The sequence below is a fragment of the Liolophura sinensis genome, chromosome 6 (genome assembly GCF_032854445.1).
Source record: "Liolophura sinensis isolate JHLJ2023 chromosome 6, CUHK_Ljap_v2, whole genome shotgun sequence".
NCBI classification, from domain to species: Eukaryota; Metazoa; Mollusca; class Polyplacophora; order Chitonida; family Chitonidae; genus Liolophura; species Liolophura sinensis.
In genome coordinates this window covers 29,746,438-29,768,524 of record NC_088300.1, presented here as the reverse complement: position 1 = coordinate 29,768,524, position 22,087 = coordinate 29,746,438, and the positions used below count along the sequence as shown (strand labels likewise).

At 36.5% G+C, this 22,087-nt stretch overlaps 1 protein-coding gene across 3 annotated transcripts in view; it reads left to right on the top strand.

Annotated features, from left to right (window-relative positions):
- Window positions 1-22,087, top strand: part of LOC135468894 (mitogen-activated protein kinase kinase kinase kinase 5-like) — a 35,505-nt gene that overhangs the window by 11,139 nt on the left and 2,279 nt on the right. Inside the window, exons 13-31 of one of the 3 annotated variants that reach the window (XM_064747357.1) lie at window positions 276-313; window positions 2,079-2,138; window positions 3,103-3,143; window positions 6,132-6,170; window positions 9,707-9,757; window positions 11,628-11,673; window positions 14,228-14,524; window positions 14,887-14,928; window positions 15,540-15,624; window positions 15,998-16,077; window positions 16,302-16,362; window positions 16,810-16,915; window positions 17,351-17,513; window positions 18,408-18,508; window positions 19,431-19,507; window positions 20,037-20,102; window positions 20,398-20,490; window positions 21,056-21,126; window positions 21,825-21,880. In XM_064747357.1, coding sequence (XP_064603427.1) covers window positions 276-313; window positions 2,079-2,138; window positions 3,103-3,143; window positions 6,132-6,170; window positions 9,707-9,757; window positions 11,628-11,673; window positions 14,228-14,524; window positions 14,887-14,928; window positions 15,540-15,624; window positions 15,998-16,077; window positions 16,302-16,362; window positions 16,810-16,915; window positions 17,351-17,513; window positions 18,408-18,508; window positions 19,431-19,507; window positions 20,037-20,102; window positions 20,398-20,490; window positions 21,056-21,126; window positions 21,825-21,880 — 1,573 coding nt within the window. Of the gene's footprint in view, window positions 1-275; window positions 314-2,078; window positions 2,139-3,102; window positions 3,144-6,131; window positions 6,171-9,706; window positions 9,758-11,627; window positions 11,674-14,227; window positions 14,525-14,871; window positions 14,929-15,539; window positions 15,625-15,997; window positions 16,078-16,301; window positions 16,363-16,809; window positions 16,916-17,350; window positions 17,514-18,407; window positions 18,509-19,430; window positions 19,508-20,036; window positions 20,103-20,397; window positions 20,491-21,055; window positions 21,127-21,824; window positions 21,881-22,087 lie in introns of all 3 variants that reach the window. The other 2 variants (XM_064747356.1, XM_064747358.1) reach the window with 2 other exon arrangements.

Below are 22,087 nucleotides of genomic sequence, written 5' to 3'. Positions count from 1 at the left end.
TCAGTGTTAATGCTTTATAAAATAGCTTCATTCTAGACATCGCCAAAAACCTTTAATTTAATTACCTGTCTTGTTTCATGTAAAGCCACCAGCTTGTCACAGTTCATTGTTAGTTATATTACTCATTAAAATAAGGGGTTTGGTCTGTGGCAAGCAATATAGTTTTTTGTTTTGCTTGAGATTTTTTTTAAATGTCCGTAATATCTCTGTAAATAGCTGTGTGGAGAGGGTAAATGCCAACCTTTATAACACATAGTTCATTTTGTGTGTTACAGTGGAGAGTGTGAACTTCAATCCCCCACTGAGTGATGAGGTGAGTGGGGATTCTTTTTGTAGTATATCTACACGCTAAATGTGTTAGCTACTGACAGAATGCACATTGCACACATGGTGTGCCAAGTGAGTTTTGCCAAAGCGCTTCAGTGAGCAACGAAATGTTGGCACTAGTACATATTTTTACATATGCATCAGAATGCATGTGAGAGTATGTCATGCCAGAACAGGTAAATACAGGTTGGACGGTGGAACGATAACAAATAGGCCCACATTGATAAGCGTGCAGGTCTTTCAAAACATCACTGAACGACGAATATGTGTCTTGTTTAAAGTAAATAAATACCCATATGCATGTTAGAAGCTAATTTACAGACATAAGTACAACACTGCTCAGACTTATCTTGATTAGGCCAGCATTACAGGTTTGCCTTTGTTGGAGTAAGAAAATCCATTTTCAAGTGATTTGCTTGAATCAGAACTCATGATAACACCTTACCAATGTAGGCCTTTATCTAACAATGACATTTATTACATGTAAATTTAGGAGGAGGAGGTGCCAAGCTATAACCTATTGAGTATTCAAATGTAAACAGCTGAGTCGTATTGATATCATGGGTAATCCCAAGCTTTCTTTGGGTATAGTCTTTGAAGTTTCAACATAGTTTAGGAGACCCGTCAATCACAGCAGAGACCCGATATGACCACCTGATATGTTGTCAGTTGTTTTTAATTCTACTCACTGTAAATGGGTTACGTGTGTTACGTAAACCACTGAAATACACAACTACCTGGCTTTACTGAAATGGTTTAGTAGCAAAATCCATAGCGATGTCACGAAAATTACTGTGCATCCATTTCACTGAGCACGTGGCTGTATTTAAATTAATGGACCTTCGTCTGCTAGTCTAGATTTGGTGGGAGATTTCATTCTTGGGACTATTCCAAGGGGCGGATTAATGAAAATAAATGCATCTAATTGGTCAGTGTTGAAATCTATAAGCTGTCAGTTACCTGTAGACATTTACTCGCACATGACTCAATCCAGTATATGGCAATTGGCTGTCACAACAATGCGAGAATGAGGTTAGAACATGTGATATATCTGGTTTCGGAAACTTGGCAGAAATGTGTTTTCTATGTTGAACTGAAGGTACCCGATTTGATAAAGCGGGAAAATAGAATTCTTCTGAAATAGGAGAAGAGTTTTGATTGTAGCGAAATAACACGTGCGTGAGACATGGCAAACTCAACTCAACTCAGCTATTTTATGAGAGCTTGACAACTGATACTTACCAGTCAGACCTATATCGCTAAAATACCTTTGTATGCTGATTTGTTAAATTTATTTACGGGGCTGTGAACAGACAAGACCGTTCCTCCAGATAATGTTATCATCAGGCGACCTCCACATAACCTGAACAATTAAGCATTCGCCGATTAAGCTGAGGCCAGCAAGTATAACCAGCAAATTTAGCCTGTCAACCTGAGAAGTAATACGTCAAGTGGCCTGTCAAGCCTAGATATTTTTGGAATATATAGGTTTGTTACAATTGTTGTTTTTCGCTTTAATTGATGAGTAAAAATTCATAAGTTACCCCATGTGGTGAGGGCCAGCTGCCAGACAGTCTGTGGGGATTACTGCATAGCTGGGGGCTGATCACTCTCCCTTCTCATATCCTCTGGCAACTCAAGTCGGCTAAACTTTACTGCCAGAAATTTTCGGCTAAACTTTACGGCCAGAAAGTTTTGGCTGGACTCTACATGATTTACAGGATATTAATGTTGTTATTCTGTCTCTGTAGGGCTCAGGAGCCTATGAATTAGCACAGGCCTGGGGTCTGACTGGGGATGATGAAAAACAGGTGAGTGCTATGAAGACCTGTCTCATTATAATGGAAATAAAATAATGTATGTAGACACCTTTTTCTATTGAAATGAGGCAATTGCTCACATGGATAACCTGTTATTGTTGTACACAAGGTTTCGCTGGCAAACTAACATTGTTATCATCTGAGATTTGATATCTGTTAGCATTTGCTGTCTTAATGCCGCTTAAGGTTGTCAGCTTACCTGCTTATTGAAAATTTAATCTGGTAATCCTACTCTCAAGGTTGCAATGCTCTCTTCATATTAACAATTTTACAGTTACTTCTAGCATATTTATAATGTTTTCATTTTTTAACTTCAGTACTCTAAATGTGCTATTCTATCGTTCTATATTACCTATTCTGGTGAAATAAATTGTCCCTTAGTTTTATTTGAAGAATAGATTTTTTGTAGAGTGCATGTTAGGCTTCAGAGAGGACATTTTACAAGCAAAGATTGACTATGATGCTATCAAACTGCGACACATGTTTTGAATTGAAGGATTAGACTACTTGTGTAGAGAAATTTTCTAGCATCTAGAAATATGGGATATTGATAAAATTTTAATATAAAAACTGCAAACATATTACACAACACTGATGGCTCTTATGTTAATATATGACATTGTCTTTCAGTGTCATCTAGGTGCTGTCAATAGTTCATCCTGCTATGTACAGGGTTGAAGGCTAGCCAAAACCAGCAATGTTTTTATACCTAGATATTTGTTTTCTTCAGTGGCATTAGATTACTTAAAGGGCAGGTTGAAGGAATTCTAAACATTTTTTGGGCCCAAATTGATGGATAACCAGATGGAAGGATAGGCATCTTGGAAACGAATGACATGTTGTCACAACTGGAAACATATTGGCCATTGCTAACTCACACATATTGTTGAAGATCAGGCATAAAACTCGAATGAAGCTACTGATTGTTGTAAAGCTGCTTCTGATTTCTTCACAGGAAGAGCAGTATAATGGTACGGAGGATTCTGTCTCCAAAAAGTAAGTGAAATTTTTAATTTTTGGGTCTTGAATGGAAAACCTAGCCATGTCCATTGAACTTCATCTGATCATAACAGAGATTTTATTTTGTTTCATGAAGCCCGTCAAGATTCATAATTAACATTAAGAATTGTAGACAAACTATGGACAACGTTTTACTGCCATCGGTGTGTCTTCATGGTCAAAGAATGATAGGTGTAGATAAGGTACATCAGCTAATGGAAAGGGAGGTATACTAACACTGCCTACATTCATACTTTCTGTAGAAATCTCAGTAAAATATAACAGTAATGGAAAATAATAGTGAAGCAAAATCGATGCTGGGTGGTTGTTATGTGCAACAGAACAGTTTTTGGTAGGGTAAATTACTGGCACTGTACATAAAATGAAGTATCAAGTGATCAGAGCTGCTTCTCCTTTCTGTACTGTCTGCCAATTCATGTTATTGTACAGATGCATCTAGTCTGGTAGAATCTTGTTGGTCTCGCATAATGAATGTGAACATGACAACAGTGAACACTGATTGGCTTTCTTCCTTATGACTTCCACACAAAACTTTTTCTACTGTGCCAGTATTCTTGGCATGTGATGGTTAAATGCAGAAACTGGAAGATTACTTGGCACAAGTGAAGCAGCAAAGAACAAGTTAGGAGCTCAGAGATCTATTGTGTATGTTGTTGTTGCATACGGAACTTTTTGCCAGTTCCATTAGAGGACTGACCCCTGAAATGCCAGATAAAAGGTTTTGTGCAACTAAGATACATCCTGAAATAGTCATTCACTATGGCCTTCGTCTGCCAACTCTGATAATTACCTCCCCTTCCACTAGGCAGCTGCATATGTATTAATCCATTAATCATGAATAAATCAGAAACACTGCTTAAGCATGGCACCAGATCTTTGCAAATCAACATACTGGATTTGTGGATGTGGATTTGATACATCCACAATCCACATTTGGTACATGTTTATTTGACTTAAACCTGAAATAATTCATGGATATTGTGTGAAAGGGTGTAATGATGACTGTATGTTCAACATGTAGCCCATATTCTGATTTAAATGTGGACATACCTTTTCCTGATACCCACTTTCTTTGAACTCATCTTCTTTAAAGCAGTTGTGACGGTGCTGTATGTAATATGTGTAGGATGACTAACAGGACAAATTTGCATATATATTACATGCACAGGTGTTTACAGTCAGTCTTGCCTTGGCACTCACTAAATATGCTAAACCAGGTGGGATTCTGATTCTGTTAGACCGATGCTTATCAGTTAGTAACTTAATAAACATGATGGTAAATAAAAAGATGTATTACTGAAGATGAGCTAAAATTTCATACCAAAAATACATTGTTTACTGGCAAATAAATGTCATAAAATGACTTTTGGTATTGAAACTTACATTTTTCAGTAGGATTTTGTTCTACCTTCCAAAGAAAAATAATCAGGGACAAATTGATGGATGATTCACTGTCAGTATAAAATCTTATGGGAGTACATTATTGTGGTGGTAATTGTAGTTCTTTAAGCCTCGGCATTCAAAAACAGATTAATATGTTCAGCATCATGCTGTATCCTGAAAATTCTTTCATGGGAGAAATTGAAATGAACTTCAAATACATATAATTCTGATGCACATGTACAAAGCACATTTGCCTTGATTTCTTTAAGAGGCTCACTGTCCACAAAATCTTCAGATAGACATTTACACAGTTTGATAGATCCTTGTCATTTGTAGTTTCTCATCAAATGTGTGTGTGACTAATTGCTGTGGGGGAGGGGGGGAGGGGTCATTGATGTGCTGGCATTTTGTGTGAGAATGTTCATCGTTGTGCGAGGAAGATTGGTGGCTAACGGCATGGTGAAGTGTTGATGTACATGAGATAAGGTTTGTTGTGAAATACTAGAATGCACTTCCAGATTTGACTCCAAAACAAATTTGATAATATACCAAAGAGTTATGGCACCATAACCAGGTTATTTTTTATCTTAAGGCTGATTACATATACATGCAGCAAAAAAAGTTACTGAAGCATGACCAAATCACAGGTTGCTTGTTTTATATTCACTAGGTAGGTGCCAACTGTTAGAGTTGTCTCCTTTGTTGCCATTATTTTGAATTAAACAGGGAATTGTCTGATGGGCCGAGTATTGATCTATTAAAAGCCTATGCTGATGAAGTGATAACTAACCAAAGGGAGAAAAAAAACGGGACAGGGTATAGAATTACAAGACAAGTGCACCCTTGTATGCTGAGCTCCCACAAAATACAAGAGAAAATCTAGATGTGTATATACATACCCTTGATCCTCGTCAAATTCGACCACAGATATGACGCATGTTTTGTCACATTAGATGAATGTTTTCTGATCTGGACAGGTTAGTTTAAAGTTTCTGTGAAGTTCATGTGTGCTCCTATCGAAATGATATGATTAAGTCATCAGTATCTTATCAACTAGTGTTTCCTTCAGTTTCCTCTTCCCAAAATGCTCTCCTGAGTACAATGTTAAACATCAATCAAAAGAAAACAAAACTTGTGAACTATGTTTCAAATTATGTCTGAAATTATACTTTACTGGTCGAATTTGTTGAGGATTTAAGGTATATTTACAAAGTGTGGATGTTCAGAACTTTGGAGGCCTGCAAGCAGGTTTATGTCTCTTTGTCTGCGTGGTATTACTAACCTGTGTATCATTGTTTATTGCACATGCCTGAGTGCCGTGTCATTGCACCTTCATTTCCATTATTTTCGTATTTTTAATTTGCTTTTTGTTGTTGTTGCCTCTTCTGATCTTTGTATTTGACTTAGCGTAACATTCTTGTTCATGTCATGTTTTCATTTCATATGAAAATGTTAAATGTGAGAAAGAGGCTGTATTTGTTTAGCTTTTATTGTCATCACCCGTCTTACCATTTGGGAAAAGGGTCTGACTTTTAACTGAGTTAACTGGGTGGTTATTTTGCCCTTTTCTGTGCCACACAGGACCTTGTTAGAATCTGTTAACGAGGAATTGCAACACAGGTATGGAAATCACTTGTATTTAACACCTGGTTGTCTTGGTAAGCGCATAACCCAAGGGGAAGACAGTAGAAAAATTTGCATTGCAGCAGTACAGAAATTTGAAAAACAGCAATGTGAATTGATAAATGCAAGTAAATGTGTTCTGTGCTTTGATAGGTTCCACTTATTGTACTTGATGTTTTTTGATGAAAAAAAAAAAATTTCCAAAGCCTCCTTTTTCTGGAATTTCCAGAAATTTTTTTGGAATCTCTTTTTGGATCAGAATAATGATTATGCTGCTTGCTTATTTATTTATTTATTTTTTTTTTGAATTTTTGTGTTTAATTCTTCTTATTGTTATATATTTGGCTTCACATAGTTTTTGGGCTTGGCTTACATCACTATATTCTAATAGGCGTGATCATGCATCTGTAAATTAACTATGTTTATGCTTACTTTTTATAGATTGAGTAGCTTTTTGCTGTTATTAGATGCTGCTATTAGTTTTGTTGTTTTTGTGTGCACTCCCTAACATATGGTGTGTTTGGTACATTACGTTCAGGGGTGAATGGTGTTGTACCCTGCACCTGTGCCTTTGATAAGTGCATGTTGACAATGGTTTGACCTTCAGCATGGTGGTTTTTGTTTCAGTTTGTATTTGTTACTCCCCAGCCACTTTAACAGGGTTAACAACAAAGAGTATTGATATTGCCCTGTCTGTCCATCTGTGTGTCCCATCTTTGTGACTGCCATATCTCTGGTCAAAGGAGAATCATGATCTTTTGTTGAGATAATTATACTTGTGCCTTAATTTGACATTTTCAATCTATGCCTACATAAATTTGCATATTTGTCAGCTTAATTTGCATACCTTTTGTAACTGCCACACTTTTATTCTCTGGATGTTTCTGAAAAGAAGATTCATGAAGTTTTTCAGAGCTGATTGTCTAAAGCTGCATGGGCGGAGCATTGCTCCTGTTGTTTTGCTACTTTTTTTTTTATAAATTCGCTTAAAATTATATTTTGTGACATTTCGCTTGTAAACTTGAGCTCACCATTGATAATTTACTTGAGTCCACAACAGTAATATAAACCCTACATGTATGTTTCCATGCTATGACCTCTACATTTATTGACATGCACTTTTGCTTCTGAGTACGGCAGACCTGAACTCCTTTGTGGAGAATTCTCTGTTAAAACATGCCAAGGATGCATGTGTTGATATTATTTCTGTAATCTGCTGTGATTAAATGTTTAAATGTAAATGTAACATTTTGAGAGATATCCTACTAAGTTTATGAAAACATTTGCATTTTCATCATATCAAAAGCATTTGTAGCCAACCAATAGTGGCATTTTGAGATAAGCGAAGTTAAAATTTTTCTAGGTTACTTTGTGTTTTTCAGTATGGAGTTGTACTTATATCTGATATATGTGGCAGATGTGAATGTATTGGAGGTCAGTGGCATGTTACATGGTTGTGCATTAATGCCAGGTAACATGGGCAGTTCATTTTGAATACACTAACTCTGTCTCCTCAAACAGAGAGTTGACAAAGTAGATTTGATTCTTATTTGAAACATAGCATGACAAAATGGAGATGTTTTATTCTACCATCAACAATATGCAAATCACATTATTATATGTCTATTGTGAGCATTTTCTCTGTAAGCATGTTGTACCCCTGTTTGATCAGTTGTCTGTATAACCGTCTGTGTGTACAAGTGCATAGTGTGTTCTAAAACTCAAGATTTGCTAACGTGACACATTTTCAGAGTACAAGTATATAGTGTGTACTAAAACTCTGGATTTACTAACGTGACACAAATTCAGAGTACAAGTACATAGTGTGTACTAAAACTCAGGATTTGCTAACGTGACACATTTTCAGAGTACAAGTATATAGTGTGTACTAAAACTCTGGATTTACTAACGTGACACAAATTCAGAGTACAAGTACATAGTGTGTATTAAAACTCTGGATTTGCTAACGTGACACAATTTCAGAGTACAAATATATAGTGTGTACTAAAACTCTGGATTTGCTAATGTGACGCAATTTCAGAGTACAAGTATATAGTGTGTACTAAAACTCTGGATTTGCTAACGTGACGCAATTTCAGAGTACAAATATATAGTGTGTACTAAAACTCTGGATTTGCTAACGTGACACAATTTCAGAGTACAAGCATATAGTGTGCACTAAAACTCTGGATTTACTAACATGACGCAATTTCAGAGAACAAAAGTTCTTAGAAGTTGATAACGATAATACAAATTTTAATGGTATTTGTGTTTCACCAAAATGTGGTAGCTACATTCTGAAAAGTCATATTTGAGGTTAGTACTACACTAGTATTGTTAGGGTTAACCTGAAAAGTGAATGCTTAATTTTGTCTCAATACTTTGGCATTTATTTACTTGAAAGATGGTGAAAAAACACAGAAATATTGAATCAAGATGAAGCATTGCGACTCATTTTTCATGTGAACCCTACTTGTGTAAGGCATTAAGCTGACCAGTGGAACTTCAGGTTTCTAACATCAAGCAACTGATTTTAAGAGGAAAAATTTTTGTCATCTGCATGTTTTAGAGAAATTTTGTTCTCCTGAAATGTTTTGGGTTGAGGTGACCTGCAGTACCCCAGCTGTGTTCCTGTGTACATTGATTTTGTTGGACGTGGAGTCGCTGCTTTGGTAGTACTATTTATGCACACAGAAAACGTGTCAAAGCATTGTGGATTAACAGGAAATAACTGGAGTTCACAAAGTGGGCTGTTTTGTGAACAGAATACGCACTCAGCTATACATATTATACTTAGAAATGCATAGTTGAGATTCTAGTTCAACCATTGAACAGGTTGGTGCAATAGAGAAGCAAAATAGCTCCAAGGAAAAAAAAATGCATTTTGATAATCTGTGTAGAAATTTCTCATGATGATATACCTGATTAAAATTGAATATTGAGATGTTCAAGATGCATTGCTTGGTGTTATTTTGCAAATTTGTCTTCCTACACCTGTTAGGCTGCTGCATTCACGTAGTAATGCCACATTTCACTATTACACTTAGTAGTCAGTTCATTTAACTATTGCATGTTTTAAGGTGATCGTTGATGAATTTGTGGAAAGAAGTTTTTAGCTTCAGTTCTTTCAGCCTTGAATGGAATGATCTGTTTTGAAGGCAGGTTTTGCCTTAAAATACTCATCAAGATAAAAATGCATTATTTCAGACTACGCGGTGCTAAAAACTTCACACAGAAGGTCACCGTCAGTTCATATATTCCATATCATGCTAGTGTTCAGCCAAAATAAGGGAAGAATTCTAGTACTCTCACTGTTTTGAACAAAAATTTGTTCATCATTTATTTTATATTTTTTTTCTAATTTGTAAGTGTATTTGGTGTACAGGTATTTGAGAAGTGTTGGCTTGATTCAAGTACCATATATTTTCTTTTTCATTTACTTTTTTTTTTTTTTTTACTTTGTTGGCATTGTGTTTTCATTATAATTGTTTTTCTTGTTTTATATGTTGTTGTTTGTTTGTATTCCTTACCAGGGGTAGAGCTAGTCTAATAATCGAGCAGACAGGAGACAACCACCACAACGTGTAAGCAGCTGCATCTGTTATCTGTGCATGACGTGAATGAGGCCCCTCTGGCTTCTATGAAGACTTCATTCTCAATAAACTCAGATCACCTAGACGCTGTTTATATGGACTTTATCCTACATCAGACATACCCTGATTTTTCAACCTTTTCAACTGCCTCCGAGACCAATATTTCGAAACATTCTGAGAGAACTACATGCATGGGGTGTAGAGAAGTATTTTTCACTTTTTTATAAAGCTTGCATCTAAAGTGACACACACGAATCATTTTAGCATCATTTTCATGATAATTGTATGCATAAGTTCCACCTAAAAAGTGCTTTAATGGTTGAAAAGGTTGAAGATTTACAGTAGCACCTAATCTCAGCTCATCAGCTTTCCATCCAGTTAAATTCTTGTTTTCTTCTTTTGGCTCTGTGCTCTTTTCTGTATTGAAATAGTGATTTTGATTGGTACTAAGGATTGACCTCTCCAACCAATGAAGGTTCAGGAGACAGGCTTTGGTGTGACATGTCCTTGTTAGAAAGAGACTGGCAGCTGGATCTGATTTAGTGAGATTGATCAGTTATGCAATTCCATAGTGAAACATACCTAGATCATTTTCATTGGTATTTCATTCACACATTATACCGGATGTATGTGATAAGTGTATACCCTAATTTCTCAACCTTTTCACATATGAGCGTAGTTTATGCACATTTTTAATTTGATTTTGGAGACAAAACTACCTTAGTTGGATTGGCAATTTTCAGGGTTTCACAAAAAATATAGTTTTATCAGTCAGCACACAATAATGCTTTCAGAATATGCTTGAATAAACACCTAGCAAGCCAGCTAAAAGTTTAAGAAATACATGACCACACCACAAATACATGAAGTGTCATTACGCTTCTCATATTTTGTGTAGAATAATTATATTTATTTATTTATTTATTTATTTGATTGGTGTTTTACACCGTACTCAAGAATCTTTCACTTATGCGGTGGCGGACAGCATAATGGTGGAAGGAAACCGGGCAAAGTCTGGGGGAAACCCACAACCATCCGCAGACTACTGACAGACCTTCCCTCTTACAGCTGAAGAGAAAGCCAGCATGAGCTGGACTTGAACTCACAGCGACCGCATTGGTGAAAGGCTCCTGGGTCATTATGCTGCGCTAGCGTGCTAACTAACTGAGCAGCATAATTTCTAGAAGACATTTGCCAACTATGGATAATTTAATTATGGGTCATGTAGGTTACCTCACAGCTAGATCTCTCCTCAGAATGTACCTGTAAAGTTATAACATTCATATTCATACAGTCTTGGATTCTGTCATCTCTCATCTGGGCTTTACTGCCTAGTTTTGTAAACATGTATTTGCTATGATACGGCTAAAATATTGCCCATGTCGAATCAAGTCATAATCATTCATTCATTCCTTCTGTCTTCTGGGAAAAGAATGGTGGTTTTTGATGTTCATTCATCACCTGCAGATAACTGTCTTTGATAGCACCTAACCTGGCTTATTTTGTAATAACTCTTGGCATCTGACTTTCCAAGTTTGTATCTCAGTGAAAAAACACAGATTTCAATTGCTAAGACTGGCTGGCATTATCAGATTCTAATATGTGTAAATCTTGGCCTGTCCATATAATGTGGTCTTATGTTCAAAGTTACATTTACAGTATCCGGTTTGAGAGTATATGCGTTGTATGGCTCTCTCACCTTGCCTGTTGGTATGTCAGGCTTTTCTGTTAACCTTCTTACCATTGAAACATGTGAATGCAGTGCAGTAAAGCTGTTAATTATCAGCCCTTTGACTGTTGGAGTAGAGTAAACACTGTGGACATTACTCTGATGGTTTTTTGTGTTTGTTCTCCCCCCCAGGTCCACGCTACCAGTGTCGGAAAGGTCAGATTCAGAAATAGGAAAGGTAAGCTACAAAGTGTTGGCAAGTGTTTACAAATGAACATCAATATTTTAGAAGAATTTACCATTATTAAAATTGTTTTTTATGTTTTCAAATGTGTGCTTTCTAATTTCAAGTTGTAGAAGATCCATTGAGCTCCATTGACTTTTGTTTAGGTCATACTCTGTTGTTTTGCAATTTTTCTACATTTCCCAGTTTATATTATACAACTGGTTGAACAAAGATTCGAATTCCCATTTCCGGAGGTGGTCACGACTCTCAGTGAAGGGACTGGAAACAATCTCATTTAACAGCTGATGGAAAATGGAAATAAAAACTACAAAAAGATAATGCCAGTTATATTGATATCATGATTCAAATTGGCTGGTCATCTTATTGTTTATCTCTATTGAATAAGACTGTTGAATCTTGGATTATCAAGCATTGAATTTGCCCAGATACATGCAGATGGCAATTCCAAGGCAATATTTGTCATGAAATTTCCTCACTGGGCATGTTAATACTTCAACTTGGTATAAAAAAAAAAATAGGGATTTTGTATTCGACATCTGTTATATGCATTAAGATCCCAATCCATGTATTTGAGCAATGGTATATGTAATACTACTGAAGTTGCATCTAGGTTCAGTCAGTGTAATTCAGGAGACCTGTGATAAAATTTTGGCTTGTGTCATACCAGAGACCAAAATTACCAAAAATGGTACTTGATGCTCTCTTGCTTGGTGCTCAGCACTGAGAGGTAGAGCAAGGAAACAGGAATGTTTGGCCCGGTGTCACTATAATATGACTGGGTGGGTGCCATGTCTGGTGTCTTCGGCATATGGCAGCAGCACTTTAGCGGCATGGACTCATCCTACCAGAAGAAGACACAGTATATGTACATACACCTAATGACTCCTTGTCATATTTACAGTAAACTTGAGTGATCAAATCTATTTAATTGGGCCATCATTAAAAATTTGTTTGTTTGAGGCTAACTCAACTGACACTCCAAAAAAGCATCCTACTCCAAAGCTTTTTTTGGGCATGTTTTGGAATTTCCTTTTTCTCAACATTTGTTAATTTATGTCAGATCACTGTAAGTTTCATTTGTCAGACTAAAAACTAATTCTCATTGGATTTTTTTTCTGATATAATTGGGTTACCCTTGACAAAGATTTTTTTAAGGATGGCCTTACCTGCAACCCTTACCCAGGTGTTACTTGTGTATTAACAGCTCAGTTGACCACATCACCTGTATTAGTTCCTTCTCCCGGAACACACCTGACATTTGGCGACTCTCTTGCTTTGTTCTCTCCCCTCACGTTAACATTTACCCGAGGGTCTCAGAATGTTGCCTGACATTTGTCTGTCATATAACCTTGCATCTGAAGAAGCTACAAGACTTAACCCTTTGTAACTGTTGAGGTTTTCATAAGTTTGGTGTTACACTAAAAAAATGTTTATATCTAAAATAGACAGTTAAAGACTTCTATATGTGGGATTGAGTTTGATATCTATTGGCAAGATTTTTAAAATAGTTTTGGAGAACTGTGGATTTTGAAGCCTGTGTATCAGTCTTGAAAGTACACAGTTCAGGTGGTCATGCTTCAAGCTGAAAGGAGTAGGTTTAACAGTAAAGAGTTAATGTGTTAACATAGGGAAGGGAGCAGGGGTAGGTACAGTTAAGGGACTAGTCAGGTAATGATTGGTCGAGTAGTGTCAAAACTTTGACAATGGATTCCAGTGAAGACATGAAAGCCTGGTTGGCAGTCATTGATTTTGGAGATTTCTATGTGAGTATTTATTGGTAAGAGCATAACATTTTGAGTGGCTTTATAACTACTTTGATGTCAAATTTTTAAAAATGCACGGTCCTAATTTTTTCGCCATTTTTCAGAATGGAAACTTATTTAAAATTAGGCCTTCATTTTTGTTTGACAGAGTTATTACACACCTCGAAATCAAGGAATTTATGTATTTTTATGAATTTTTTTAAAGTTTTATTATTTTTTATTTATTTTACGTGTGAAAGTTTATTTCCTTATGGTTTTCATAGTGCTGTATTCAGCAAACGCTTAAAAGTATAGCGCCAACCAGGATCAAGTGTTCTCACTGCTACTAGATTCCATTAGCACGCTTTTAGCAATCTATTATTATTCCAATATGAAACGTCTGTTCAGGGTGTAGACTTTGCTGTAGTCTCAGATTGGTGCATGTGACCGCGAACAACCAGTCCAGTTTTAGTGATTTTGCTAGTGATGACAAATGTGTAGGGATTCGTGCGGTCTCAGCAGCTTACATTCGCAAAAGACCATTTGTTTTCCACAAGTATGGTGTGCAAGTGCACAACGTGGTAAAGTTTGCCATATTTCTTACGAATTATGTTCTCGGCTGGGAAAATTGAGAAAGTATTAATATTTGAGCAGTGGTTTTATCTAGACACTAATACTGACGTTGTTTTCCACTTGAATGGCACACAGATGTCGTTGGTTGTACTGCACTTTCTGCAATAAGTTAGGAAAAGATGGCAGAACTGACACTCTAACATTATGTCAATGTTGTTCTGTGTTAACAGCCACCTGGCTCGGACAGTGGAGTAGATGAGAGGGACGCTGCCAATAACAATGAACCCCTAGAGGTGGATGAAGGTCCTGATGTCAATGGCCTGGTGGATTATCTGAAAACCCTGACTCCAGGCACACAGTTACCCACAGATATGGATGAGGGTACACTACAGAGGCCACCAGCACTACCCCCTAAACAATCCAAACAGCAGAACGGCGATGTCAGACACAGCTCGGATGAGTCTCAAAATACCAATAGAAACCCGCCTGCAATTCCACCCAAGCGCAAAGACAAAGATACAGCCTTTGTAAGTTGGTAAATATGTATCCACCCCTTGATAACTATAATGATCTTGTGATTCAGCTATAACCATTTTGTAAAGATAGTCTTATATGCTATATATTTATTTTTCCTTTCTTTCTCAAGTGAGTGAGTAGATGTGTGAATCAAAGGGCCTCAGGGAAGATCAGCTGCTTGTTGACTGATTATCAGACCTCTCTAAATAAAGTTTATCACTCAATCAATCACAATTCATCTGAAGCTTAACAGTAAGTTTTGGCCATCAGAGCAGAACATTTCAAAGTCGTGGGTACAAACACAGTTGTAGAAAAAATGCCAAACTAATGTATCTACATGTTTACCTGTTACATGCAGGATCCTCTTTTTCAGCGTGCCCTAAGTAATGGCCTCCCTCCAACTCCCAAAGTACATGTGAGTAACCTCATGCTGTGTTTCCATGAGTAACCGTATGCTGTGTTTCCATAGTTTTTCAGGCAATGAGAATTATATGACTTCACAGAAGCGTTTCCATAGACTTTGCCCAATTGTTTAACTTGTGCACACGGTGAATAGAGCATGTTAATGATTATTAATGTTTGTATTATACCTTTCAAGTCAGTTACCTCCTTCTGTTTCTGTGATCCAGCTACATGTAGATAATAACCAATCTTGGCTTACAGATGACTGGGTGATCATCTAGCTTTAACACCAAAACCAAAGGCGTTAACTCACTTACACAACTGATTCCATTGTTTTGCATGAAACAGGCCAACCCAACCAAAGTGGTTTTTTTTCCAAAATCAGTTCAGTTGCTCTTTCGTGTGAGAAAAGGTTGAGGAATTAGGGCACATGTAGCAGTGGCTAGGGAAAACTTCCCCCTATAGCTCAGATAGTAGATTGCTGCACTATGGATATGAAAATCAAGTTCAGTCTCATTGTAACAAAGGTAAAGTTTTTAAATTAAATCGGTGAGGTTAGTGTGTCACTTGTACCGCTGAAATAATGGTTTAACCACGTTTGATCCACTTGTTTTGCTTTTTTAGATGGGAGCCTGTTTCTCCAAGGTTTTCAATGGCTGTCCTTTGCATATAAACTGTACAGCTAGCTGGGTGAAAGAAGATACAAGAGGTAAGTACATTCATATCTCTGTCTTGCTACTTATCAGCTTTTTGTTTCATATTCACACCCAGAGTAAGTTTGAACCTATTATGTTTGTTTGATTTGCTTCTCAGCAATTGAGATTATATCTATATAAGCTTAAGTGTGTTCAGTTTTTTAACTTTTTGGAAATAGATCAAGCTGAATATTGTTCTCTTGAAAAATATGTGGCAGAATTGTAAATAGAAGATCTAGTATGACAGTGTAGCATGTGAGATTCCTATGCATTTTCTAGGATAGTATTAACATTATGAATTCGGCTTTTTAAGTAAGTAAATTTTTGTCATGGGACATGTTGAGTTTTATTGGCATCAGCTGATGTGGAACTTCTCCACTCTTGCAGATCAGTATATCCTGATAGGTGCCAATGAGGGTCTGTACACTCTTAATCTGAATGAAATCCACGAAGCCTCACTAGAGCTGGTGAGTTGTCATTGTTTTACTTACATTTATTTATCCATAACTCTGATATGTTTATGCTTTAGTCTTGATGTTTGAAGCTATCTGAAAGGAAAACTTTAACTATTAGGTGTCTGAGAGCAAATTAACTACTCTAACAAATTTCTTAATATACATGTAAGTAGTGCTAGATGATATTTTGTCTATAAATGTTGGTATGTAAATAAAGATCTGTCTTCATTTCACAGCTTCAACCCCGTAGATGCACATGGATGTATGTGATTAAGGATGTGCTAATGTCAATATCAGGTGAATTCTTCAATCAGCTTCTTATTATGTATCAGAAAGCATGTGTACTGTGTCTTATGGTTCAGAAATTTTATGTATGATTAATGGTTCCTCAACCATTGGCTGTTTTAACATAGTGTATATTTTGACACCAAGACAAGAGTTAGCTCTAAGGCTGTTTTTGCAAAACCTTAAGGTTTATCATTCAGTCACTAGGACGCATGAGGTGCAGGTTCATTCCCAACCTTGGACAGTACATTTTTATCTCTTTTACTTGCTGTAAATAAGTGATCAGCTGCGCTTATGTTGTATTAAGGTACAACACATTATGGCATTAAACAAGGATTAAATAAATAAATGAAATTGGCAATGAATTCACATGTAAAATGTATTGATAGGCATTTGTGGACAAAGTTTAAAAATATGAGTGTATTTTTCATAACCTTGTGTGTTCCTCCTTCTCCTTAGGGAAAACACCCCACCTGTACAGACATGACCTGTTTATATTACACACTCAAAAGACAAACAGGTTTTCCTTGCCCATGAACAGAATACCCGAAAAGCTGGTTCCAAGGTAAGACATAGCATATATTGTTTTGACGCGATCAGCTGTCAAGGGCTTACAACGGTCACAATGGAGACTTTCGCTTAGCACAAAATCAGTCTTAACTCCTAAGTCATGTATATGACAAAATACTGACTGAAAAATTGATCAAAATATGGCATTTTTTAAGTTTGAGCATTCAAAGCAAATGAATTTCCTCATCTGAAAATGAGACATTAGAATGTTAAATTTACTAGCATTGAAAGAGTTGAGTTAGTGAAAAAAGACAAAGATAGATTTGTGTTCTGGTGGACCTGGTAACCTTCAAGTTTAAGAGTCTGAAACATATTTTATATTTATTTTGATTTGTATAGTTAACAATTTACACCCAAGTCATAGTCTCTTTGTAGCCATGATGTCAATATTCGCAGTTTAAAGTTCTGACCAATTTTGTTTGTGTCTCAGGAAATTTGCCCCTACTGTGAAGGTTCCGGACACAAAGGGCTGTATGCGGTGTTGTGTGGGGCGGAACCCTTATAATGGATACAAGTACTTGTGTGGGGCTCTGGCTACTGGAGTCATACTCATGCAGTGGTATGAACCACTCAACAAATTCATGCTGCTAAAGGTATGTCGATGATCACATTTGTGGACTTGGACCAAAGAGGGCCTTGCTAACCCAGATGGTTTAAAGGATGAAAAGGCTTGGTTTTTATTTCTTAATACAGAATATGTCCCATGCCTGACATATAACAACATATAACTTTCTTATCTTTCTTCATGGGCATAAAAATGGCTTTAAAGTATAGTTTTCGTAAGGCCCATTTGTCATTAGGGAAATTAAGTAGTCTGCTGCTTTGATGTCAACAGGGATAGCTATGAAAACAACTTTGTTGCTGTGGGGGGGTGGGGAAGGTGCTCATTGGGGGACTGGTAAGCTGATCGCGCATTGTTGGTATGTTCATTGATAATGTTATTTCCAAATATTGACAAAAATATGCATAAAATAGAGGGGTTATAAAATATGCCTCGAAAATGAATTTTTTTATTTCCCTTTTCGTTTTTGTGCATATCATTATCATTAGAACCATTCCTGTTATCGCACCTTTTCATGTATCCTTTAACTGCTGGCTCTCTGTGACTATCAGGCCCTTTACCATTACGAAATACCATTATACATAGTATATGAGATAATGCACTGGTGAACATTTGCTGACACTGACAATAAAACAATTTTAGCTCAATCTACCTACATGTATATCAGAAAACTGGTTGCATATTAATCAGTAAGATGCTGTACATAGCTCAATTTTTACAGGTTTCAGAACAATTTTTTTTTTTTTATAAATTTGAAAATAAATGACAGATAATGTGATCATGAGAATGCATCATGGTCATGGTCCCATTATGTCTTAAACAGACTAGAGCTTACGTTTTGAAATGCAAAGGTCGATTAGCTTTTTTAGCTTTATTCTTTGTTACTCTTTCTGAGTGTAGATGAAGTGTGTTTTATTCCCTGCAGACGTTTGACTATGAAAACATGCCTTCTCCACTGAATGTGTTTGAGATGTTTATAACACCAGAGTTGGAATACCCTATGCTGTGTTTGGGTGTCAGGAAAGGGTGAGTTGTACTCAATGGGTTTACCCCAAGTAACTATGAATTTCATCCATGACTAATTTGTCCATTTTTCCTGATTTCTGAGAGTTCTAGTTCTATTTGGATATTTGTTTTGAGGTTTGCTTGGAACATCGGATGATGCTCTACTGGAAATTGTAAGTTTCAGCACCAAAAATAATATTATGTTACATTTATTTGCCCCTAAAAATGCACTTTTGTGGGCGAAATTTGAGGCCATGTAGGGTAATTATTTATTCGATTGGAGTTTTTCATCGAACTTAAAAATATTTCACTTATATGACGTACTCTAGGAATGTGGTGGGAGGAAGTCAGGGGGAAACCCATGACCATCCATAGGTTGTTCAACTTTCCCACGTATGCCCAGAGAGGAAGCCAACAAGTATTCAGTGTGTTTTGCTTTGCATTGTAAATATAGGAATGCTTAAAGCTACATTTTAGAACAATTAGCTTCAGGAATTTTGTAGTTTGATGTGAGAAGATGGCATATTTTTTAATCCAGTAAGGTGGCGCTAGTATGAAGCAGGGCCTTGAGCAGTTGATAGGTAAAATAAAAAAGATGATAGTGCAGCATCCACAATGCTACTATGTATGAGTTTCTATTGTAACATCATACTGTGTTGAATATGATCTCGGCATGATGAAGTTGGTGGAAAGGAAAATCTGATTTCAATAAAAAAACGTCAGGGTCCTGCTGACCTGTGTTTGACAGGTCCCCATTCATTGCATACTAAACTTTTGAGATTTTCACCTAAACGCTCCTTTTTTAAGGATTGAAGGAATACTGTCCCCGTTGATACTGATTTTGTCATTAACACTGACTACTTCATGTCCATAAACATAATCTGTAATATCTGTAGATTATAACCTCATTGTTATTTCTCACTTAATTCTGTTTCTGTTTTAGTCATGACCGGAACCATGTGAAGTTTGATATAATCAACCTTAACTCTTGCTCCAGTTGGTTTACAGAGACTTTCGAAGGTAAACAAAGTCTGTATTTCATTATAAAAATATTTTTGTGTAAGCCCATATATTATGACAGTGGCTTCTGACCTGTCAATCAGAAACTCAATTTAACCAATGAGAAATAGTATTATTGCAAGTTGGCCAGTCATATGTAATTAGTTGTATCATATGTTCCATGAATCACCTCCACTTCAACTAGATTCTTGTCCTTTGCCCCAAGGATTGCACTTCATTGTGCTTCCATTCAGACTGTTCCCTTCAACAAGCACACTTCATATTTTTGCATCTCAAGAAAAGTTACCCATGCCTTCAGCTCACACAGTATAATGTGAAGACAACTATGGTAAACATCAGGTTTCACTATGGCTGACAACACAGTTTTACACTTGATGTTCATGCACACCAATCCTCTCTGTTTCATTCTGACTGGTTTTGGGATGCAGACTGAATTTAGATTTTGTTTCTTTGCAGGTATATTGATTGCTCTAATTTCACATTGATTTATTTAGTTATTAATTTATTTGGTTTGTTTTGACCTTCTCAGGTGAACATTTACCAGTGAGCAACACAACACAGTTGGAGAAAGATTCTATTCTAGTCTGCTATGAGCGTAAGTAATGACCTGGATTCTCAGTCATGTGCGTGAAATACAAAGTTTAGTTTTATTGTCTAGATTTGTGCAACTCTCAATTTTACCAGCTAAACAGCCTTTGGAGAAGTATTTAATGAGCATGTTAAAATATACAAACAGGGCTTAAATGAACAATTTGGTTTAAGGTATACAGAGTTTGAAATTAGAATGGCAGACGAAAAAGACAGTAGTGCTCATGGATTTTTTAACAATCTTATTTTTCTTGTGGCGTGCCTCTTGTACCAGCTTGGGCAATGAATTGTTTGTTTTACAGAGTACCTCAAAGTTGTGAATATGAGCGGCAAGTTGAAATCCAGTAGACGGCAGGCTGCAGAGCTCCATTTTGACTTCCCTGTGGAGTCTCTAGGTAAGGTGTTACTCAAACATTCATTGCAGATCAAGCATCAGTATAGTTTCTCTTCAAATCGTGTAATAACATCAGTTATGATACTAGTATGAAACACTCAGTGAGACAAATATATATTCAAATGGGGATATAAGTTATTTTGGTTTCCATGCTTGAATTGGGCTCACACAGTTTGCACTAGAGATTTAAGCCGAGAGGTTTGTCAGGAGTTTACTTTTGGGCATCCCAGTTTCATCTAAGCATGAATCTGATTGGTATCTTATAAGTAAAAACTATCAAAAATGAAAATTTATTCGATTTCTGATTTTGTCCTCTTGAACTAAGCCAAGTGATTTTTGTGCTTATGTCAAATTATTTTGATCATCCATAGCATCTCTTAGAGCCCTATATAATCTCTACTTCATACTCTTAAAAACCAAAGTGAGACAGTCAACCCAAAAACTCAGATGTGTAAATCAAGCACCCTACATGTTCAGAATGTTGAATCGTATTGTGTATACATTACCAGAAGTCCATGTGAGGCTTAAATGTTTTGTATGACTATCATTTAACTTCTCTTTTTCAGTGTGTTTACAAGACAGTGTGTTGGCGTTTCACAAACATGGAATGCAAGGAAGGAGTTTTAAAGCCAATGAAGTAAGATATGTACTGTTCCGCAGTAAGCTGTTAATTGAATTTCCTCAGACGATTGCCTGTGAAGCTTCTGTTTTGAAAACAGGTTTTCTGCTTTATCTAGAATAAATTGTTGGTCCATAATGAAAAAAAGGAGTAGATCACTCTGTAGAGGCCATTACATATATGCTTTTAGGGGATGTTTAAATCTTGATTAGCCATACGTGGGAAGGTTTGCCAGCAACCTGCAGATGGTCATGGGTTTTCCCCAGGCTCTGCCCGGTTTCCTTCCACCATAATGCTGGCCGCCCTCGTATAAGTGAAATATTTTTGAGTACGGCGTAAATCACCAATCAAATAAATAAATAAATAAAGCTTAATTAGCAAGTTTCTGTAGAGATTTGTACTACACTGCCTGTTTTTTTATTTGTGAAGATTTCTTATTGACAGTCTAATTTCTTGCATTGGAGAACATATTCTTAAGAAAAATTAGGCAAAGATGCATTCATGTGAAACAATTTTTCACCCTCACTTTCATGCGATATTCTAACGATAGTTCACATATGTTCTTGAATACTTCAAAGAAATCCAGATTATTTCAATCCTTACAATTTAACCCATGATTTTAATTGAAGGCAGATAATTTAGAACTGGATTAGTGGTTCTCTAAGTGTTCTGTCCAAAAAATCCTGGAACATTTTTGCCTTTTCTTTCATCTTTAGGTCACGCAGGAAATTTGTGACAGGTCAAGAATATTTCGAATGTTAGGGTCGGACAGGTAAGGAAGTGAAGTATTAGCTCAACAGTTATATGCCACGTTGTTTTCCTGTTTGTTTTTAAGCTGTATCATATGCTCACTTTGGAATGGCCATGTTAACATCTTTTATTATTCCTGTCAGTTTGCATCATGTGATCAACTTTTCAAACAAATTGGTGTGGCCATTTACACTGCTTAGCTGAAGACCACTTGTCCCACCAGATATGG